The following is a 19,358-nucleotide window of genomic DNA, read 5'->3' on the forward strand; positions in this document are numbered from 1 at the left end:
AAAATAAATTTACATGATAAATTTGCTATATATTTTAAAAGAATAGCAATTTCTATATAATCCATTTGCAGTTTTATGTGCAATCATTTCTTTTATTATTCTGTAATGAAAATGGTCTTATTTCATAACTTAAAAATAAAATAAATTTTAAAAATATAATAAAATTCATAACATAACAAAGGATACCAACTATGTTGAAAAGTAACTCTGTTCGTCTATCTATTTATTGATCTGCCTTTCAATCTATATATCTTCCTATCAATATAAACTAGTTCATGGACCTATACTTAAGTATTTGTTCTTTAAAGGCAGAGCTTCAAATCACAATTCTTTCCTGCTAAGTTATTTAGACTAAGAAGATGCTCTTTAGGCATCTCTGCCTAAACTTCTTCCTCAACAGATAAAATAGGTAAAAAATTCATTGAATTTTTAAAAATGGTTTTCTTATAAATGAGCTGTAATAAAAAACAGAGAATTTTTCTTAAAATAGATAGAATTATGTAGCTGTTTTTTATTGCAAACCACCAATCCTGAAATTTACCTCCAACACAAAAAGCCCCATGAATTTTAAAGATGGATGAAGCAAAAGTAATCTGAAGATCATGATCCTGTTATAACTGATCTGATATGATCTTTCCATAGACAGAAACAGACATTAACTGGCTTTGATTGCCAAGGTGAATTTATTATATTTATATATAATTTTATGTGTTTTTATTAATATTTGTATACTCTTTCCAAATACCATAGAAGTGAAATGGGAATGTTCATTAGACTGAATTAGATACAGTATCTTTCAATAATACTCAAAAGACTATAGCATCCTCTTCAATGTCTTCTAATTTTAAAAAATAAAATATACCTTCCTAACTTTTGTCATCTTAATACAGACACAAATACACATAGATATGTATTCACATATCCTGATTTTACAAGAAGGCATACAAAGTATTTTGGATGAATCAATGAATCAAATGATTATATATAAACAACTGGGATAAAATGAAATAAGTGTCAGTCTATTGTAGAAAACCCTCATCATAACTGCATTTTTGCCATTTAGAATTAAATTCTACCACTGAATTTTACTATAGGAGAAGTAGAATAGAAAATTAAATATTAAGAACTGTAGCTTTTGACATCCCATTATTGTCTAGTAGTAATAGGATTTTTGGTTCATTTCATATAAGAATGAATTCAATTTATTAAAAAAGCTATCAAAAATTATGTGCAAGGTAGGGGACAAAGTGGTTCAGTTAATAAAGGGGTTCCATTGTAGTCATAAAGACTTGGATTTAAGCCTATCACCCTGTGCAATATATTTTTTTAAACCATGGATAAGCTTTTAACCTTTTTGTGACTCAGACAAAACTCTAACACTGTAAAATAAAGATTAGTTGCTGATATGCATCAATGTAGGTTGTTTTGACCCCAGTAATACATACAAAAACCACAGATGCTAACCTTTAAACTACAAAGATATATAGAGAGATAAATAGATAGATAGATGAATATAGAGAGTATAGACTATAGAGAGATAGAGATTGATATAGTGTTTCATAAAATATTAGACTAGTAAACTTACATATAAAGGAAATACAGATTATTATCAAATTCTGATAAAGAAGAAATTCCACCAATTTGTTTTCTACTTGAATATACAAACAAAAACCTAATCACCTTCATGTGAAAAAAACCCCAAACCGAGAACCTAGTTGATCAATTGAGCTCAAGATCTTTATTGTTATTATCAGTATTTATTAGTATATTTTTATTGAGTCACCTTTTTTATTTCATAGAGTAGTTTACCCTCACCTCACATTATTTCTGAGGGCACACAATTTCCATCACTTTTCTAACACCAGGTAGTGTGTCACAGTGGTTCAGAATATCCTCAGTACGAGTATTAAATCTAAACTAATGTAAATTCTTGAACTTTAAATCTAAAATGTTAGGTTTATTTAGAGATTTAAAAAAGCCAAAGACATCATAGATTTAGAGGTGAAAGAGTTCTTTCAGGTCATCTGGTTCAAATTTATTGGGCAGATGAGCAGTTGCAAATCTAGATCAGTTAAGAAACATCTAAAATGACTCAAGTAGTAAATGTCAGAGACTCAAAATTGTGCAAACTTTTAATCACATTTGCTTTCTATTTTTTTGTAAAATCAATAAAGTGATTTATCAACAATTTTTAAGATACTGCTATATTCCAGATAATATATTAGTTGCTAAAAAAGCATAGTTGTGAAAAAAATACGATACTAACAAGAATAGTTGAAAAGTTTATCACAATTATTGTTCAGCACACTTCAGATTTCATATGCTCTCCAGCTTTTGTCTCAAAGTCTGCATTGCAAGATTTATTAAGAACTTGATTGAGAGTCTAATTATAGAAATTCATATGACATAAAAGCAAGAAAGACAAAGTGGATATGAAGAGTTGGTAAAATTTTGGGGACAGATGTATCCAGATCTCCCGAAGAATATTTCTAGAGAGGCTCACAATTTTTTGAAAAGCCTTTTGAATAGAGATCACAGAAGAATGGGAAAAATGAAATGTGAGGTGGAAATCAGGTAAACCTGGCCTTTGCTCTTACACTTGATTCCTGAGTTACCCAAGGCAAGTTATCTAAACTTGTTTGTATCTAGCAGATTTCTTCTGATCTATATTCAGAGTGAGGGCACTTTTTTCAGTTGAAATTATAACTACATTTTTTAACATTCTTGAAATATGATTATTGGCATATTATATACTCAAAGAAAACAAAAATGGCATTGGAATTTTGTCTTGATGTTTCACTGAATATAATTATATTCACTTTCCACTGATATTTAACTTTTATTTAAAATATGATTTTTTTTTTTTGCGTGGGTAGCTAATTGACGCAGTGGATAGTGACTGGACCTGGAGTCAGGGATATTTATATTCCTAAATTTATATCTGGCCTCAGACACTAAGTTGTATGATCCTGGACAAGTCTTTAAACCTTACTTGCTTCAGTTCCTTATCTGTAAAATGAGCTGGAGAAATTAATATTCAAATCATTTCAGTATCCAAGAAATTCCAAATGGTGTGATAGTCAGATATGAATAAAAAAATGAACAACAACAATTTGTTTAAATATAATAGAAATTGCACCATCTGACATTGTTTTAGCATTATTGAATGAAACTGAAAAAATATCTGGAGATATTAACCTAGGTTAAATGCTCAGATACTACTTATTCACAGAAGCACTATGTTATAGCTATTAGCTGAGAATAAATCTAGGAAATCAATCATCATACATTGCTGTATGTACAAATAGAATCATTGCAATGAGCAGTCACCAGCCATAAATGCTCTCCTTGTTCATTGCTCTTAAGACAAGCAGGATGTAAAACAAAATTCTCTAAATCTTAATTTTCTATATGCTTAAAATGCTTTTAAAATTAAGTATATTTAAAAATACCGGGGCAGCTAGGTGGCACAGTGAATAGAGCACTGGCCCTGGAGTCAAGAGTTCAAATCCAGCCTCAGAGACTAAATAATTGCCTAGCTGTGTGACCTTGGGCAAGTCACTTAGCCCCATTGCCTTGCAAAAACAAAAAACAAAAAAAATACATGCACGTATGTAGACAGATTGCTAAAATGGACAAACAAGTAAATGAATGGCTATAGGCATCTATATGCACTTCTCTATTGGGCAAATTTTAATTATCAGGTATTTTGTAAATTTTATTTCATTAAAAATCAGCAGATAGAATTTTTTTTATCTGATGCAATGATTTTTATTAAAGTGGAGAATTCCCAGTTGGAGTGAAAATGAGTCAGTTGTGACTTTCATTCTTAGGAAATTACAAACAATTGAAACATTGCTTGTATCAGACTTTATTAGTCTAAGCTTTATCTTCTCTCCATTTTACCATGCTTCTTCTATTTTCAAGCTTCATGAAATAACTTCTTAGATTATATTTTAATTGCTCATCAAAAATCACAGAAATATGTAGCTTCAGTGATAAACAATTTATTAACTCCAAGTTACTATATGCAACTAGAAAACTAAAGAGTACAGCCTCTTTTCTTTGAAAGTTTTTCTTTCTATACCTGGCTAATCAGATTCATTCTATGTTGAGATTATATCTAAGTCTTGGCTATTGAAAAGGGCTAAATTTCGATGAAATTTCCATTAAGAATTTCTTCTTCTTAACAATGATTTGAAACTAAGTAACGTAAAATATTATTTCTCATTATCAAACTCATATAAAACTAATTATGTATTATATGTATAGCTATCTATTTATCTATATATATATAGCTGAAGATACACACACATACCTACATATATATTTATATACCCAATGTATGCATGTAGGTATGTGTGTGTATCTTCAGCTATATTTATATAGCTAAAGATTTAGAGAGAGAGACAGAGTACTTAGTAACTAACAATTTATTTTCTAAACATAATCAAAAATGATTTATTGATTTTCTAGAAATCAATATTCTATGTTTTAATAACATTAAGATTTGTAGAACATTATTTTATATTATAAATATTAAATTTGCCAAGAGATATTTTACTAAGAAGCTGTGTTTAAAATCTAGTAAGTACTGAAAGAAACTGCAATAAATACTTTTGATTCTCTAAGTTTGGTAATAACGAACACCTAAGGATGGTTGTTTCAAAGAAGATCACCGCTCACTTTATAATTTTCCTTTCTTTTATTCTTTTGATTTAAAGAAAGTAGGTATGATCAAAATTTCATTATTTTATTTATTAAGGAATAACTTTATTATAATAGCTTTGATTCAATGGGATTGATTCATTTTTGTGATTCATGTAAATTTCTCTCACAAATGAAAATATCCTATCCCTGAATTGAGTAGCATTTGTGTAGTTATATTAATGCTGTTTGATAGAGTAAAGCAATGTCTCTCAATAAGGGATTTGTTTATAACTGGAAAAGGACCAGATGGAGCAACATAACATCTGGCTAAATATCAGGGACACTTGAATAGGGCAGGAATGAGTTGTGATATGCAACAGAGCTAAAGCAAGCTTAGAACAAAGTGTGGTTGTAGTCTGACTCAGCTGTGGCTGAGTTGATAGGGCAGGATATAGGACTTCAATTGTATTTTTAAAAAAATCATCACATTTCAAAGAGGCTTTCCTAGGGGCGGGAATTGTACAGATCATCAAAAATAAATAGTGTCATATATGTAAGAACTTTTCGATGTCTAAATGTAATCACTTGTAATAAGAAAGAACTTTGCTTGACTATATCACTGTAGAAAACCATGGGAAAATTAGGCATATCCTAATAGTCTAGGACTTATAAAATTATATACATACATATATACATGTGAATGTTCAGAGAGTGTAAAACACATGCACATATATATGTAATATGTAATTTAGTATTTTTAATTCTACATAGGGCACAGTAAGAAAAATCTATGGTGTCTGATTTTATTTTATAAATGTCATAAGTTCTTGAGCAATAAAAATCTAAGATTCTGATATGTGTATTCTGACTATTTTTACTTTAGAGATAAAATATCACTCTGGGTTTTTATTCATGAAACCACTGAATTGCAAATGGTCCAGTGTAGCAAAATAGGAGAAGAAAATATCAGAATTTTTTTCTAGCATTATAAAGTGACTTTAGTTTTATGATGAAATATCCTGTAGAGTTTGCTTTATTAATATCACATGCATTCATAAATTGATCTCCTGCCAGTGGTTGGAGGGGGTTCTGAGTTTAGTTGAAGATATTTTTGATGGTTTATTTTGAACATTCAAATGTGTTTTTTGTTCCTAAGGTCTGGGAATTGGGAACATGTTCTATGTTTTTTATGAAGATGGAATCAAAGTGATACAGCCAATAGAATGTGAATTTCAGAGACATATTAAGCCCAGCGAGAAGCTCCTTGGATTTCAGGCAAGTATTTTGCAAATCCCTATGCAGTTTTGCTCAGTAATTTTTTTCAAAGGGAAAACTTGAAATATGGTTCAACCAAACCTCTAATATGATATTTAAAGACTGAACTCGAGTCCATGATACAGGCACTTTCTCAGTTCAGTTGTTAAAATGGGGAAACAGTGATTGATTTAATGTTCAGGTACATTGGAATCCTGGAACTTAAATAGGATCCTGTTGTGTATTCCTAATCTTAGTCTTTCATTTAAACAAAAACCAAATAATTGCTTTGAGGTACTAGAGGAATATGATTTCATACTGCTTAAATAACTATAAAAATTTTTATATCTCTTTCCAAAGTAACTTAGCATGAATACAGCTTTTGACTACATGAATTTTATTAATTTATATTTACTAAATACCTAAATTATTAGTATTGTATATAAATTGTGAGCTTTACCAATTTCAGTAGATGATATAAAAGTTGATGAAAATATTTTAAAAAGTCTAAATATTTTTTCATAATAATACATTACTTTCATATTATAAATAAAATATTAAAAGTAATTGCTATGCATGTGACTAAAAAATCAATGTGAGATAAGTAATTTTCACATTGAGAGTCTTTCTTCAATTTCAAGATATAAACCAATAAGTACTATAGATCAATATCGTTAATTAAAAAGATGGGGAATTTTGCTTTGTTTTCTTTTATTTCCTTTTTGTTCATAAGGAAGGAGCTTATGGAAAATGAAAGCTAAAAAGCAGCAGTTAATATGCATAAACAGAAGGATGCAAGCATGTATGATTATATATATATATATATATATATGTACATGTATACATTTATTTATTTATTTGTTTATTTATTTGTTTGTTTGTTTGTTTGTTTGTTTGCAATAGACTAGAAGTCAGGACATTTGGATTCTAACTCCATATCTGACCTTCACAAGTTCTTTGACTAGAAGAAAGTAATTTTACCTCTCTACTTTTCAGTTTACTCAATAGTAAAATTTAAAAAAAATTGAACTGGATAACTTTCCTGCAGGTTTGTTTGTTTCCCAGGAGAGAAACGCTGACATTTCTAAAGTTCTCTCCCTGGGTTTTACATGAAATACAAAACACAAGATAGACAGGTTTTTATATATGTATTCAAAATATGCTAATTTTATGTGTGTGTGTGTGTGTGTGTGTGAGAGAGAGAGAGAGAGAGAGAGAGAGAGAGAGACTCCTCTTAGACACAACTCTTTGAGGAGTGTTATTAGCATGTCTTTGAAATAGAACTAGAAAAAATAAACATATTAAATTTATTTTAAAACATCGGGTCCATTTATGATTATAATGAAAATCATGTGATTTAAAATTTAGTGCTTTGTTGAGAATTACAATTTAATTAAGTATTTTTGTCACTTCTAATTTATTTTAACAAAATCAATGTCTCTAAATTAATTAATTCAAAGACTATACTTTAAAAATTGCAAGTTTCTGCTACGCTATTATTATGGAAATCTTCAAATCCAAAACCATGACTAAGTATAAGAACATCTTATCAAGAGTACCAAAGTATCTTGGGTGCTCAAGAGTTTAGGATCAAACCATTCAACCTTGTCTCACTTCCCAAGGAGCACATTCCAATATTTAAGGCATAGTGTCTTTCTTCTGGGCATCTAGGTGTTGAAGTGGTTGGAGTGATGCCCAGCAATGGATCTCAAGAAGTCCGGAGTTCAAACGTGACCTCACACACTTACTTTGTGTCTTTGGGAAAATTGCTTAACCTTGTTTGTTTCAATTCCTCATTTGTAAAACTAGACAAGGATATGGCAAACGACTCCAATATCCTTCCCAAGAAAACCCCAAATGAAATCACTAAGAGTTGAACAAAACCGAAAAATAACAGCAACAACAAATAACAATATGATTCTTCAGGAAGAATCATATGGTTGTTGAGAAGGAAAGAATTATAGGTTTCATTTAATACAGTCCCTCATTTTATAAGAAAGAAAACTGGGAGATTAAGTGACTTGACCAATCCCACTGATGGTGACAAAGTCATTTTGAAATTTATGCATTTGGGGGTGGCTAGGTGGCATAGTGGATAAAACACTGGCCCTGGAGTCAGGAGTACCTGGGTTGAAATCTGGTCTCAGACACTTAATAATTACCTAGCTGTGTGGCCTTGAGCAAGCCACTTAACCTCATTTGCCTTGCAAAAACCTTAAAAAAAAAAAAAGAAAGAAATTTATGCCTTTGCATTCTAACTCTTGTTCTCTTCCCCCTGTCCCTTATTTGACAATGTATACATACAGATAGATTATGATCTGAGTTGAGGGGAAAATTATAAGAGAGTAACTCAATTGTAAGGTGGATATAATAAGGAACTTGAAATCAGAAATAACTGAGTTTGCATTTTTCAAGATGCTTGCTAGCTGTACAGGTGACAGTCTATCAGAAACAAGTTTTACAGTAGCTCTAAAAATGGAAAGTGATAATGGCACTTAACTGAAAGATATATTCTATGGGTCAGATGAGTTAAAAGACATTAACGGGCTCAATAAACTCTATTATTAACCATTATTTGACCAATTTCCTAGACAAATAGAAGAAAATTCAGTGCTTCAAATGAGAACTAGGAATAATTTGATTTGGTATTTTTATGCTTTCTATTTGAGAATTATAATTTTTAAACAACAACATCAGTTAATCTTGATATCAAAGTAATTTACTCAATAGAATGTTTTGATCAGTATAACACACAAGGCTTTGTTTAATTTTAATTTTCTTTTATTACATTATATTCCTAATCAATAAAAAATGTTTTCATGATATTTTGTTTCTCTTCATGTGAGATAAATATTTAACTTTATTTAGAGAATTTGATGGGAATTTAAGTTATTTCTATGATGTATAAATTTATTTTTCTGTTTTTAGGTGTTTTTTTGCAAGGCAAACAGGGTTAAGTGGCTTGCCTAAGGCCACACATCTAGGCTGGATTTGAACTCAGGTATTCCTGACTCCAGGACCAGTGCTCTATCCATTGCACCACCTAGCTGCCCCCTGTATGAATTTTTTAAAGCAAAATTGCTGTCTTCTTGTTTTTATAACATGGTTTTAATATTAAAGAAGTAATGGGAACAATATTATTCTTATTTAATGAAACAATCTGCAAAATTCAAATTAGAAAGGAAGAGACTTAGTGGAAGAGACTGATGCATCACTTGTGGACTTTTGTTTTAAAGATTCATATTTCAAAAGGAATTTATTCATGTTTCAAAAAGCTGTCCCTTCATTTTTAGATGTGCTGTCCCTTAATGCCAGAAATGTTTAATAGAAAAAAAAAAGACCGAGCTACAAAATATGTGTTTTTCTTGAAATTCAAATGGTAGCTCTAAACTGAGGGAATTTACTCATCAAAGCAAAAATTATAAAGGATTGTGACATGAGTTAGAAGCAGAGAGATTTGAATAAATGATACCAATGACCCATTGAATGAAATGTTATAAATATGTCAGAGGGTCAAAAAGTATTCAGTACATAGAATAGAGCATTCTGAACAGCAGCAGCAAAATAAACCATGAGGAGACTTGGGAATCTTGACCTGTACCTGCCAAAATTTTCCTGGAGAAACTTTGTTTAGTACTGTTCTTAATGCAGGGAGGTTTCAGCTAAAGAAAAACAGGCTCCTGGGAGTTAACTTCTCTGGTTTCCCTCATAAGTATCCAGAGAAACTAAATGTAACTCTATACTTGCTATAAACTATATCCACAGTCCCATTCTACCTTTGCTGAAACACCTGAGTAAATTAGAACCCAGAAGGAATATGGCATGTACACAAATAAGTATAATGCAAACAAAAATCTGATAGAATCCAAGGAGGGAATACTTTCAAATAAGAAGTTCAGTTCACCGAAGGAATGATATCCAAAGAAAGAAAGTTTTCCAAAGACAGAAATGAGAAAAGCATACAATAAAGGCAGATATTCTGTGATTTGAACAACTTAAAGAGCTTATGAAAGGCAGTAATGTAAAAATCAAAGTGGAAAGGAAAGTTGAAGTTTGATCAGCAAGTTGTTTAATGTCAAACTAACAAATATAATTTTATTTTAGAAGCAAAAATAATTTACCAAAATATTTTTCAAAATTTAGTTATTTTCATCCATATACATATGTATATTTTTGTTACAAAATTTCCTTCTACCCTCCCTTTCTACCCTCCTCCCTTCAGCAACTAACAGATAAGCAATGTAGATACATATTTTTAGATAAATATGATTGTATAGTAGCCATTTTCAATAAGAGGAATTAGAATTAAGGGAAAGAAATCTATAGAAATAATTTTTATAAAGTGTCCATCAGATTCTGAAGGATTGGTTTTTCAGGGTTTTTGTTTCATTTTGTTTGGTTTTATTTTGTTTTTCTTCCTCTGGATGGGGATAACAATGTGCTAGCTGTCTTAGCTCTCTCAACTGCTAAGACAAAGAATATTTTTTTAATGAAAGAAGTAAAATGATCAGATTCTTCCCTTGGGAATATTAAATTGACAATTGCTTTAAGAGGGATGGGAGTGGTGACATAATAGGGACAAGAATGACTGTTTATAGATTATTATTGCAATCCAGGCCAGAGGTGATAGAGGCCTGTGTGAGAGAATGGGAGAATGGAAACAGATAATATATGGGTGCTCCATGACCAAGACTTATTTCATATTTCAGATATCTCATCAATAGGAGAGGGGCTACCAAATAGTCCTTTTATGTTGTAGGTTTATTTGGTTTGTAATATCCCACAAAAGTTGGATCATGAGGTATGAGTAGTGTAGGTTTTTTCTGTTTAGAGAAAGGAGCATTTTCAATAGCTAAATGATGGTCCTTGAAATCCTGAAATAAGGGAGATAAAATGAACAGGTGTCATGATTTCCAGTAAAAATTGTGAGCACAAACTCACCCATTATATTCTTTCCAACAGAAAAATAAAACTGTCTCATATACATTGTTGAAATTCAAAGAAATGGTGACCATCTCTATATAGCTTATTGACCAGAAAAAAATTTAGATAACAACTGAATCCTTTGTAGAGTATAATACCTTCCTGACATTTCTCTGATGAAGCTGTTAGTTTGATTTAAATAAAAATTCAATTTGGGGACAGTCAGATTACATCAGGTTTCAGCTAGTGATCACCAGTCAGGTAGGATTTTCAGTTACTCTTTTCTTCTTTCCTTTTTTCTTTCGTCCAATGACTTTGCTAGATCAAATTCTTGCTGTTTTTGCCCCAGTTATATACATGCTTTTCATTCTGTCACCTAAAGGTGTAAGTTTAGCCCTAATGGAATTCCTTTGTCATGAAATGTAGCTAAACTATGAATTTATGGAAGAATGACAGTAAGAGAAAGAGGATTGGATCTGGTCAACTACTCGGATTGCTGCCTTGCTGCCGTTTTTATTTTGGAGGGGGGGGGGAAGGAGAATTCCCTTTGTCATTACTGGTCTTTGTCATATTTCCCTATATCATTCATTTTTTTTAACTTATTAGCCTCCTTTTTTGTATGTCACTGAACTGTCAAAGAGGAGTTTGATTTGAAGAATGAAATTTTTTTAGAATGAAGAATGAACTTTTAAAATATAATACATCACACATAGTGACTTTCCTTATATTTAAAGGCTGTCTGAGTCAACGAGGAGCTCAGGGCAATGATGTATGAATATAATCTGAGTGCCAACATAACTAAATTCGTGATGTTCATCATTAGAGTTGGCTATAGGGGAATCTGTTTAGAGTTTTTCCATAGAAACTATCTGAGTTCAAATACTGAAGCTGTTATTAACCATTTTTGTGTGTGTGTGCATGTGTATGTGTTATAATTGCCTCCTATAGTCATGAATCCTTTCTCAGAATAATATTTATAAATGTATAAATTAGTACATAGAATTGTAAAGGAAACCAAATGTTCATGAAAATAAAGATGTATTTTTTTTTCCTTTCCAGTTTCACAGACATCCTAAAATCTATTCATGGACGCCTAGGTCCATGAATCCTAGTATAAGACTCTCTTATCTATCAAGTCAAAGAGGGCTTAGGAAATCTTTTGGTAATGAATTTACAGAATTCTTTTTTTTTTTTTTTTTGGCAAGGCAATGGGGTTAAGTGGATTGCTCAAGGCCACACAGCTAGGTAATTATTAAGTGTCTGAGGCCAGATTTGAACTCAGGTATTCCTGACTCCAGGGAAATTCTATATTCTTGAACCATTGAGAAAATATTTTGATAACAAAAAAGATAACTGATAATATAGAATAGAAAGTCAAGAGAACAAGAAGATTATAAATCTCACTTTATCACAAATTTCTTAATAATTACTAGGAGAGCTCATTATTTTTAAAAATTTGTACTATATTTCCTTCATTTATCTGATTTCTTCCTTTGGATTTTGATATGTACAGTTTTTAAAAATTGAAGTACATATTCAAAAGTTCTATTTAAAAAGATAATACCTTGGAAAAACTTGACTGAATGGAGATGCTGAAAAGTACATTAATCATTACCACAGATAGAGCAATAAGATTGTTCCTATGAAAGAAAGATGTTCTAAATAAATAAATAAATAAATAAATGAATAAGTAAATAAGGGGAGGCTAGGTACCATAGTGGATAGAGCAAAGGCCTCGGAGTCAGGAGTACCTGGGTTCAAATCAGACCTCTAGACACTTAATAATTACCTAGCCGTGTGGCCCTGGGCAAGCCACTTAACCCCATTGCCTTGAAAAAAAATCTAAAAATAAATAAATAAGTAAAACAAATGAATAAAAGAAAGATGCAGTGAAAAGAGGATCTCCTACACTGACTCTGTTTCCCTGTCCCATGAAAAATTAGCTCCTTTGATAGTTGGTGAAAGTAAGTTTTTGTCTATTCCTTATAATTTACATTTTTAAATGGAGAAGGGAAAAACCTTCCTTCCCAAAGAGTCATTTAATGAAGCAATTCCACTGTGACTCCCCAAAAGACATTCATTTCTTAATCTATTCAATCCATCAATAAGTATTTATGGAATATTTATTATGTTTCAGACACTGTATGAAGTAAAAGGAATACAAAGACAGACCAAAAATGTCTTTCTCTCCCTTCAGAGGCCTTATTTCTATGAAGAGTGACAATTATACAAATAACTGTACAAACAAGATATATATATATATATATATATATATGTATATATATATATGTATATGTATATATATAGTGCAATGGGATATATAATCTCAGAGAGGCCACTTGAAGTGAGGGCCACATGAAAAATTAGACATCCCATAATCTAACTTCTCAGTTTTATGAGAAAGGAAGGAAGGAAAGAAAAAAAGAAGGCAGGAAGGATAGAAAGAAGAAAGAAAAGAACAAAGGAGAGAAAAGCAGAGAGAGAGAGAGGGAAGAAGGGAAAGAAAGAAGGAAGGAAAGAAGGAAGAATGCTTAGTTGAGCATTATTCCTCTTTTTTTTTTTGAAGGAGGGTGAAAAAAATTCTGATTTAATCAGTATTGAGAGATAATAGAAAAGAAATCCCCCCTTAAAAATTGAATTTGATAGGGGTTTTTTTTCCCTTTGTTGATTGTTTTCTTTTATTTAGTGATTGGGTTGTCTATGAAATTGAGAGGGTGGTTAATTTGCCTAAAGTCACCCACCCAGGATCTTCTGGTTCCCCTATTTGAACTAGCTCTTTTATCCACTGTACCAAGATGCTGACATAACACAGCAGTGCCAACTCCCTCAGATTTTCTAAAATTCCTCTCTAAGTCTATTGATGGCTGTTGTTGTAAAGTAATTGCTATGTTTCATTGACTAATTTTTCCCTGCTGTTTCTCTGTCCTAAGGTAGTTCTATCTACAAAAGATCCATGTCCAAACAAAAATGTCACCTTTCATCCTATTGTACTTATAATGGAATTCTAGAAAGAATACACTTAGGAGGATAGCATAAACTACTTTAAACTATTTCTTAACATACTCTTTTATACATTTTAGAGGAAAATTCTCTTGTGAAATTGATCTTTTAAGCCCTAGATTTAGAGAGGACTTCTAATCTTTCATTAGAAACAATGCTTATATTTCACAATCCTCTCGTTGTCCTGCTTTTAGGTTTTAAGTATTTAAGCCTCAGATAAATGGAAGCAGATCAGTGAGCAGCTTGTAAAGTCTGCATTTGTATAGTAGTCCAATTTTACACCATTTATCTAGTAGTTCAGGTTGTTTTTATTTAAAAGCAGATACACATTTCTCTTCCAGAAATTACTGATATAAACCAACTAAATCATGTCAGTGAGTAATGAGTATTTTTATTTGAAATGTAAATTTTTATCACTTTGAATAAAGTATTTCTTTTTCATAGATTAGCATGGTACAAGCAAGATATACATGTTCTGATGTAGGCAATGGGGAAATTTGTTTGGCATCCTTGTGTATTTAGTGGATTTCTTACAAGGATTGTTTAGTATTTTTTGTTTGTTTTTAATAAGGGGAGAACTGAAATAAGGAAAACATAAATTTTTAAAGAAGAAAGCTAAAGAAAAGAACTCATTTTAAATATTGTTAATGCACAAAGGAAAACAGGAAAAGGCTATAAGAATTATAAATAAATAGAATAACTTTGAAAATTGCATTTATTTTTTAATTTAATAAATTTAATTTAATTCAATAAAAATTGAGATTCAAAGCTCCATGCACAATCTTTTTCTTCTGTCCTCAATATATAGATGTGCTCATATTATTTTATTAAATTTGAGATGAAAAAATAAATTTAAAAAATGTTAGAGTCATGTTTTTGTCATCTATACAGTTTAGAGCATAGGTTCTTTTTTTTCCTCTTTGTTTAAAATTTTATTTTATATTTCCTCAGTTACATGTAAAAACAAGTTTTAATATTACTTTTAAAACTTTGTATTCTGAATTCTCTTCTTCTTACCCCATCCATTTCACTCAGAAAGCAAGTAATTGGATAATAGATAAAAATGTGTAGTAATACAAAATATTTCCATAATAGTTATGTTGTGAAAGAAAATATAGAAACCCCCCCAAAAAAGAAAAAGTAAAAAAAAAAAAAACATAAAAACAAGTTATGTTTTGATTTGTATTCAAATACCATCAACTTTCTCTCCAGGGATGGATAGCATTCTTTATCATAAATCCTTCAGTTACCTTGGGTCACAGCACTATGGAGAAAAGCTAAGTTATTCACTGATGATCAATCGATAGTACTGCTATTACTTTTTATAAGCTCATTTCAAATTTCATCTGCTCATTTAAGTCTTTTCCAGGTTTTATTGAGAGCATCCTGCTTATAATTCTTATAACAGAATTGCACATTATCTTAAACACATAGCACAATTTGTTTAGCTATTCTCTAGTTCATGAATATCATCTCAATTTCCAGTTCCTTGCCACTAGAAAAAACTACTATAAATATTCTTGTTTTTTTTTCTTTCTGTTTATCATTAGAGGATATCCCCAAGGATCTATAATGAAGTTGGATGAAGGGAAAAATAGATTAATTTTGATTATAAACTTACTGAAATTAAGCTTTTCTTTCACTTATGAATAAGCTTGTAAAACATTATTCTGAGGGGCAGCCAAGTGGTACATTGCACAGAACAGTGGCCCTGATGTCAAGAGGAACTTGGTTCAAATCAATCCTCAGACACTTAATAATTGCCTATCTGTGTGACCTTTAGTAAATCACTTAATCCCATTACCTTGCAAAAAGCAAACAAACACAACATTATTCTGAGAAGAGTTCTATAGGTTTCATTAGATAATCAAAGAATATTCATGCAACAAAAAAAAAGACAAAAATGTATGAAACCCTGATGGAATGGTATTAAATTAGAAAGTTTGAACCAAAGTACAGATTTTTTTTTGAAACAGCTAAAGCCACTAATGAAAGACACCTTTTGCCCCTGTGAATTTTATACAAAATCATGGGAATGCAAGGTTCTTGGAATAAAGTAGAAAATAATTGGCCATTCCTTTTCATGCTACCTTCAGTTTTAATTATTTTTTTTTTGCTTTCAAAAATCTCATCAACATTACCTAGATTGTTAATTTTAAGGGAGGTGTCCACCTTCCATCTAAAATCAGATTTATTAACAATCCCTTCATTCAGCTGCAGGAATTTGGTAGGCTAAGGAGGAAGAGCATTTCAAATTAGTATTTTCAACTGCATTTTATTTTTATCTATTTATTTTTTTTATTTTATTTTTGTTTGAAAATTAATTGTAATAGACTTCCTACTTTTTATAATAAAAAACAAGTGTTTTTTCTCCCAAGTGTTCTAAGATGGTAATTGTTTTATGGAATTACTCTTAAACACGATATGTTAAAATACAATTTTAAAGTTGCAATTATCATGAAAATGAAATGTAAATAAAAATGTATTTGCTCACCTTTTACCTATTAGTTTATATTACCATTCTTTATGTAAAATATATTCATAAAAATCTTGTCACATCAATATGGAGATTGAAAATTACTGCTAATTTCTAGAATGTCTATCTACCTAGCATGGGTAAATGTCACATATTGTATATGTAAATTATGTACTATACAGATAAACAATTAAATTGATTAAAATTAAATATTGGTATGTCCACAAAATTTATGACTATGTGTTACAGATAAAACTATTAGATAAAATTAGAACTTCATAATTTTATCTAAGATGGATCTATGGCATATTGAATTCCATTCATAAATTAAAGTTAATGCGCATTATTGAAAAGGATAGAAGTTGGGGGCAGCTAGATTTTGCAGTGGATAGAGCACCTGACCTGGAGTCAGAAGAAATTGAGTTCAAATCTGGCCTCACACACTTAATAATTGCATAGCTGTGTGATCTTGGGCAAGTCACTTAACCCTATTGCCTTGCAAAAATTAAAAGAAAAAAGAGAAAAGGTTAGAAATTCTTAATGAGTCCTGATTCATTTACTACATTTCATGTAAAATGTTGAGAAAACTATTTAACCTTGTTAAGCCTCAGTTTTCTTCTAAGCAATGTGCTGATGTGACTTCATGTTTTACTGTCTACTTGACAGAACCAATTTGTTTCAAGGTTAAGCATGTTGATTGTACTTCTTGTCTCCCCAAATAAAGTCTCTCATTATTATAGATATATGTTAGCAAGTCAAAGAAAAATTCAAATTGGCATTTTTCTTCTTCTGACTCTTGGTCATTTTTGGCTCTCCATATTGAAGTGCATCAAACATGGTCCTGGGACTTTGGTTGATATAGACAAAAGCTTAAAACAAAACAAAACACAAACTTTTAAAATTACCTATTTGGACATGACTCTTTTACTTGTATCATCATCATAATCATCATCATCATTAAACTTTCATGGCAAAATGAGGAGCTTAGAGAGTGTCTTTGTAAAGATAACTTCTGCTCTTACTTCTCCAAGAAGATCACTCTAACAATATTTTGTTTTAAAATTTAAGCATAAAGGTTTAATTAAGAGGAAACATATTTTTATTAAACTAGTAATTTATTATCAAAAGAAGTGCTTTTGTTTTAGATTGTTTAACAAATATAAATGTGAAATGTTTACCTTTAAAAATCAAAATAGCCCAAAATTTGAGGTTTAGAATTTAGAGCATAGGACTTGGAGTCATGAAAATCTGTTTAAAATTCTACCATAGACACAAACTAGCTTTGTCTTCCTGGGCAAATATTTTTTTTCCCTCTTAAAACCTAAGTCTTCTCATTTATAAAGTTGGGATGATAATTCCTATACATATATGTCATGGGATTGTTGTGAGATTCAAATTTAAAACAAAACATATATTCACACACACATATGTACATATATATGTATATATATATATATACATATATATATATATAATGCTTTGAGAAACTGAGAATGCTCTAGTGGAATAGAAAAGGAAGAGGAAATTTAATCTTTTGATAGTCCTCAAGATTTGCTTTGTTTGGAAATATACATCAATGAATAATTAATGCTGTGACAAGAAGTCTTTAAGTATTTCTGTGTATAGGCTACATAATAGGCTCTCATTCCATCCCTATTGGAAGCCTTTCCATCTTGAATATATATTATGTTAATCTTACCCTCAAGTCCAGGGCTATCCCCATGCCATCACAAGGTATCAGAGCACAATGCTAGCTAAAGAGGATTTAGTAATTGGTTGTCATAAACCTAGGAAATGTCCTTCCAAAGTTTTGCTTAAAATGAAATCATAGGTGATGATAATGTTAACGTAGTACTTTGACAGTGTCATTGAATATGACTTTCTATATTTAGTGTGAATTCATTTTTTTAACTTGAAAGTGCTAATATCTAATTGACTAATCAATTAATAGGCATTAATAAGTGTTTGTCCCAGGTCAGGCAGTGAGTTAATCACAGGAGATACAAAAATACAAATGAAATTTCTCTGCCACTAAGAAGCATGTTCCCTTCAATAGGAAGGACAAGGGGAGGAATAATATATATATTCACAGCTAAATAGATATAAGCAATATATATATATATATATATATATATATATATATATATATATATATATATTATTTGATTGGTTCATAGAAATGCTGGATTTGGATCTGGGAATCACATACTACCTCTGAAATCTACCAACTTTATTATCCTAAGTAAGTCACTTAAGATCATAGAGGTATAAGGGAAGTTAGGAGGCATAGTGAATAGGGCACTGTCCCCTGGGTTCTAATACAGCCTCAGACACTGAATAATTACCTAGCTATGTGACCTTGGACAAGTCACTTTACCCATTGCCTTGTTAAAACCTAAAAAAAAAGATCATAGGGGTATAGACCAGAGACGTCAGAGGTCATACTAATATATAGTTTTCTTATCCATTATTCTAATTACAAGTATCCTTAATGTATGGTTTTGTTATATCTATTCTATTTGAGTTTGGTACCAATATTCTAAGATTATAATTTGGAAATTCCTTGGAATTCTCATGAAATCACATTTCAAGTATCAATTCTTATGAATAAATGAATAAAGAGAGAGATAGAGAGAGAGAGAGTGTGTGTGTGTGTGTGAGTGAGAGAGAGAGAGAGAGACAGACAGACAAAGATATAGAAACTGGGAGAGCACCTGACCCTTTTATGAAATAAGAGTTTCAAGAATCAAGAGATAAATTTTCCAGGAAGAAGAAAAAACCAAAGCTATGAATGGGGGACATTAAGTTGACCAGTGGTATAATTAAGTTGGCAGTGGTATAATGTGTGTGAGTACAAATACAGAAAGATAAGCTGAGGCCAGATTGTTAAGGGCTTTAAATGCTAAATAAAGAAGTTATAATTTATTGTAAAGAATATGGAAGCCAGTGAATTGTTAGGTAGAGGAGTTGGAGTTTAGTAGCTGTGAGGAGGTTGAATTAGAGTGGGGAGTGTCTGGATACAAGAGGCCAATTAAGAGATTGATAAAGTAGTACA

At 30.8% G+C, this 19,358-nt stretch overlaps 1 protein-coding gene across 1 annotated transcript in view; it reads left to right on the forward strand.

The window, feature by feature from the left end:
• FSTL5 (follistatin like 5) overlaps positions 1 to 19,358 on the forward strand; it is a 1,020,077-nt gene that overhangs the window by 888,888 nt on the left and 111,831 nt on the right. Inside the window, exon 11 of the mRNA XM_074227423.1 lies at positions 5,807 to 5,925. Within this exon, the coding sequence (XP_074083524.1) occupies positions 5,807 to 5,925 (119 nt within the window). The remainder of the gene's footprint in view (positions 1 to 5,806; positions 5,926 to 19,358) is intronic.

This window comes from Macrotis lagotis, chromosome 3 (genome assembly GCF_037893015.1).
Source record: "Macrotis lagotis isolate mMagLag1 chromosome 3, bilby.v1.9.chrom.fasta, whole genome shotgun sequence".
NCBI classification, from domain to species: domain Eukaryota; kingdom Metazoa; phylum Chordata; class Mammalia; order Peramelemorphia; family Peramelidae; genus Macrotis; species Macrotis lagotis.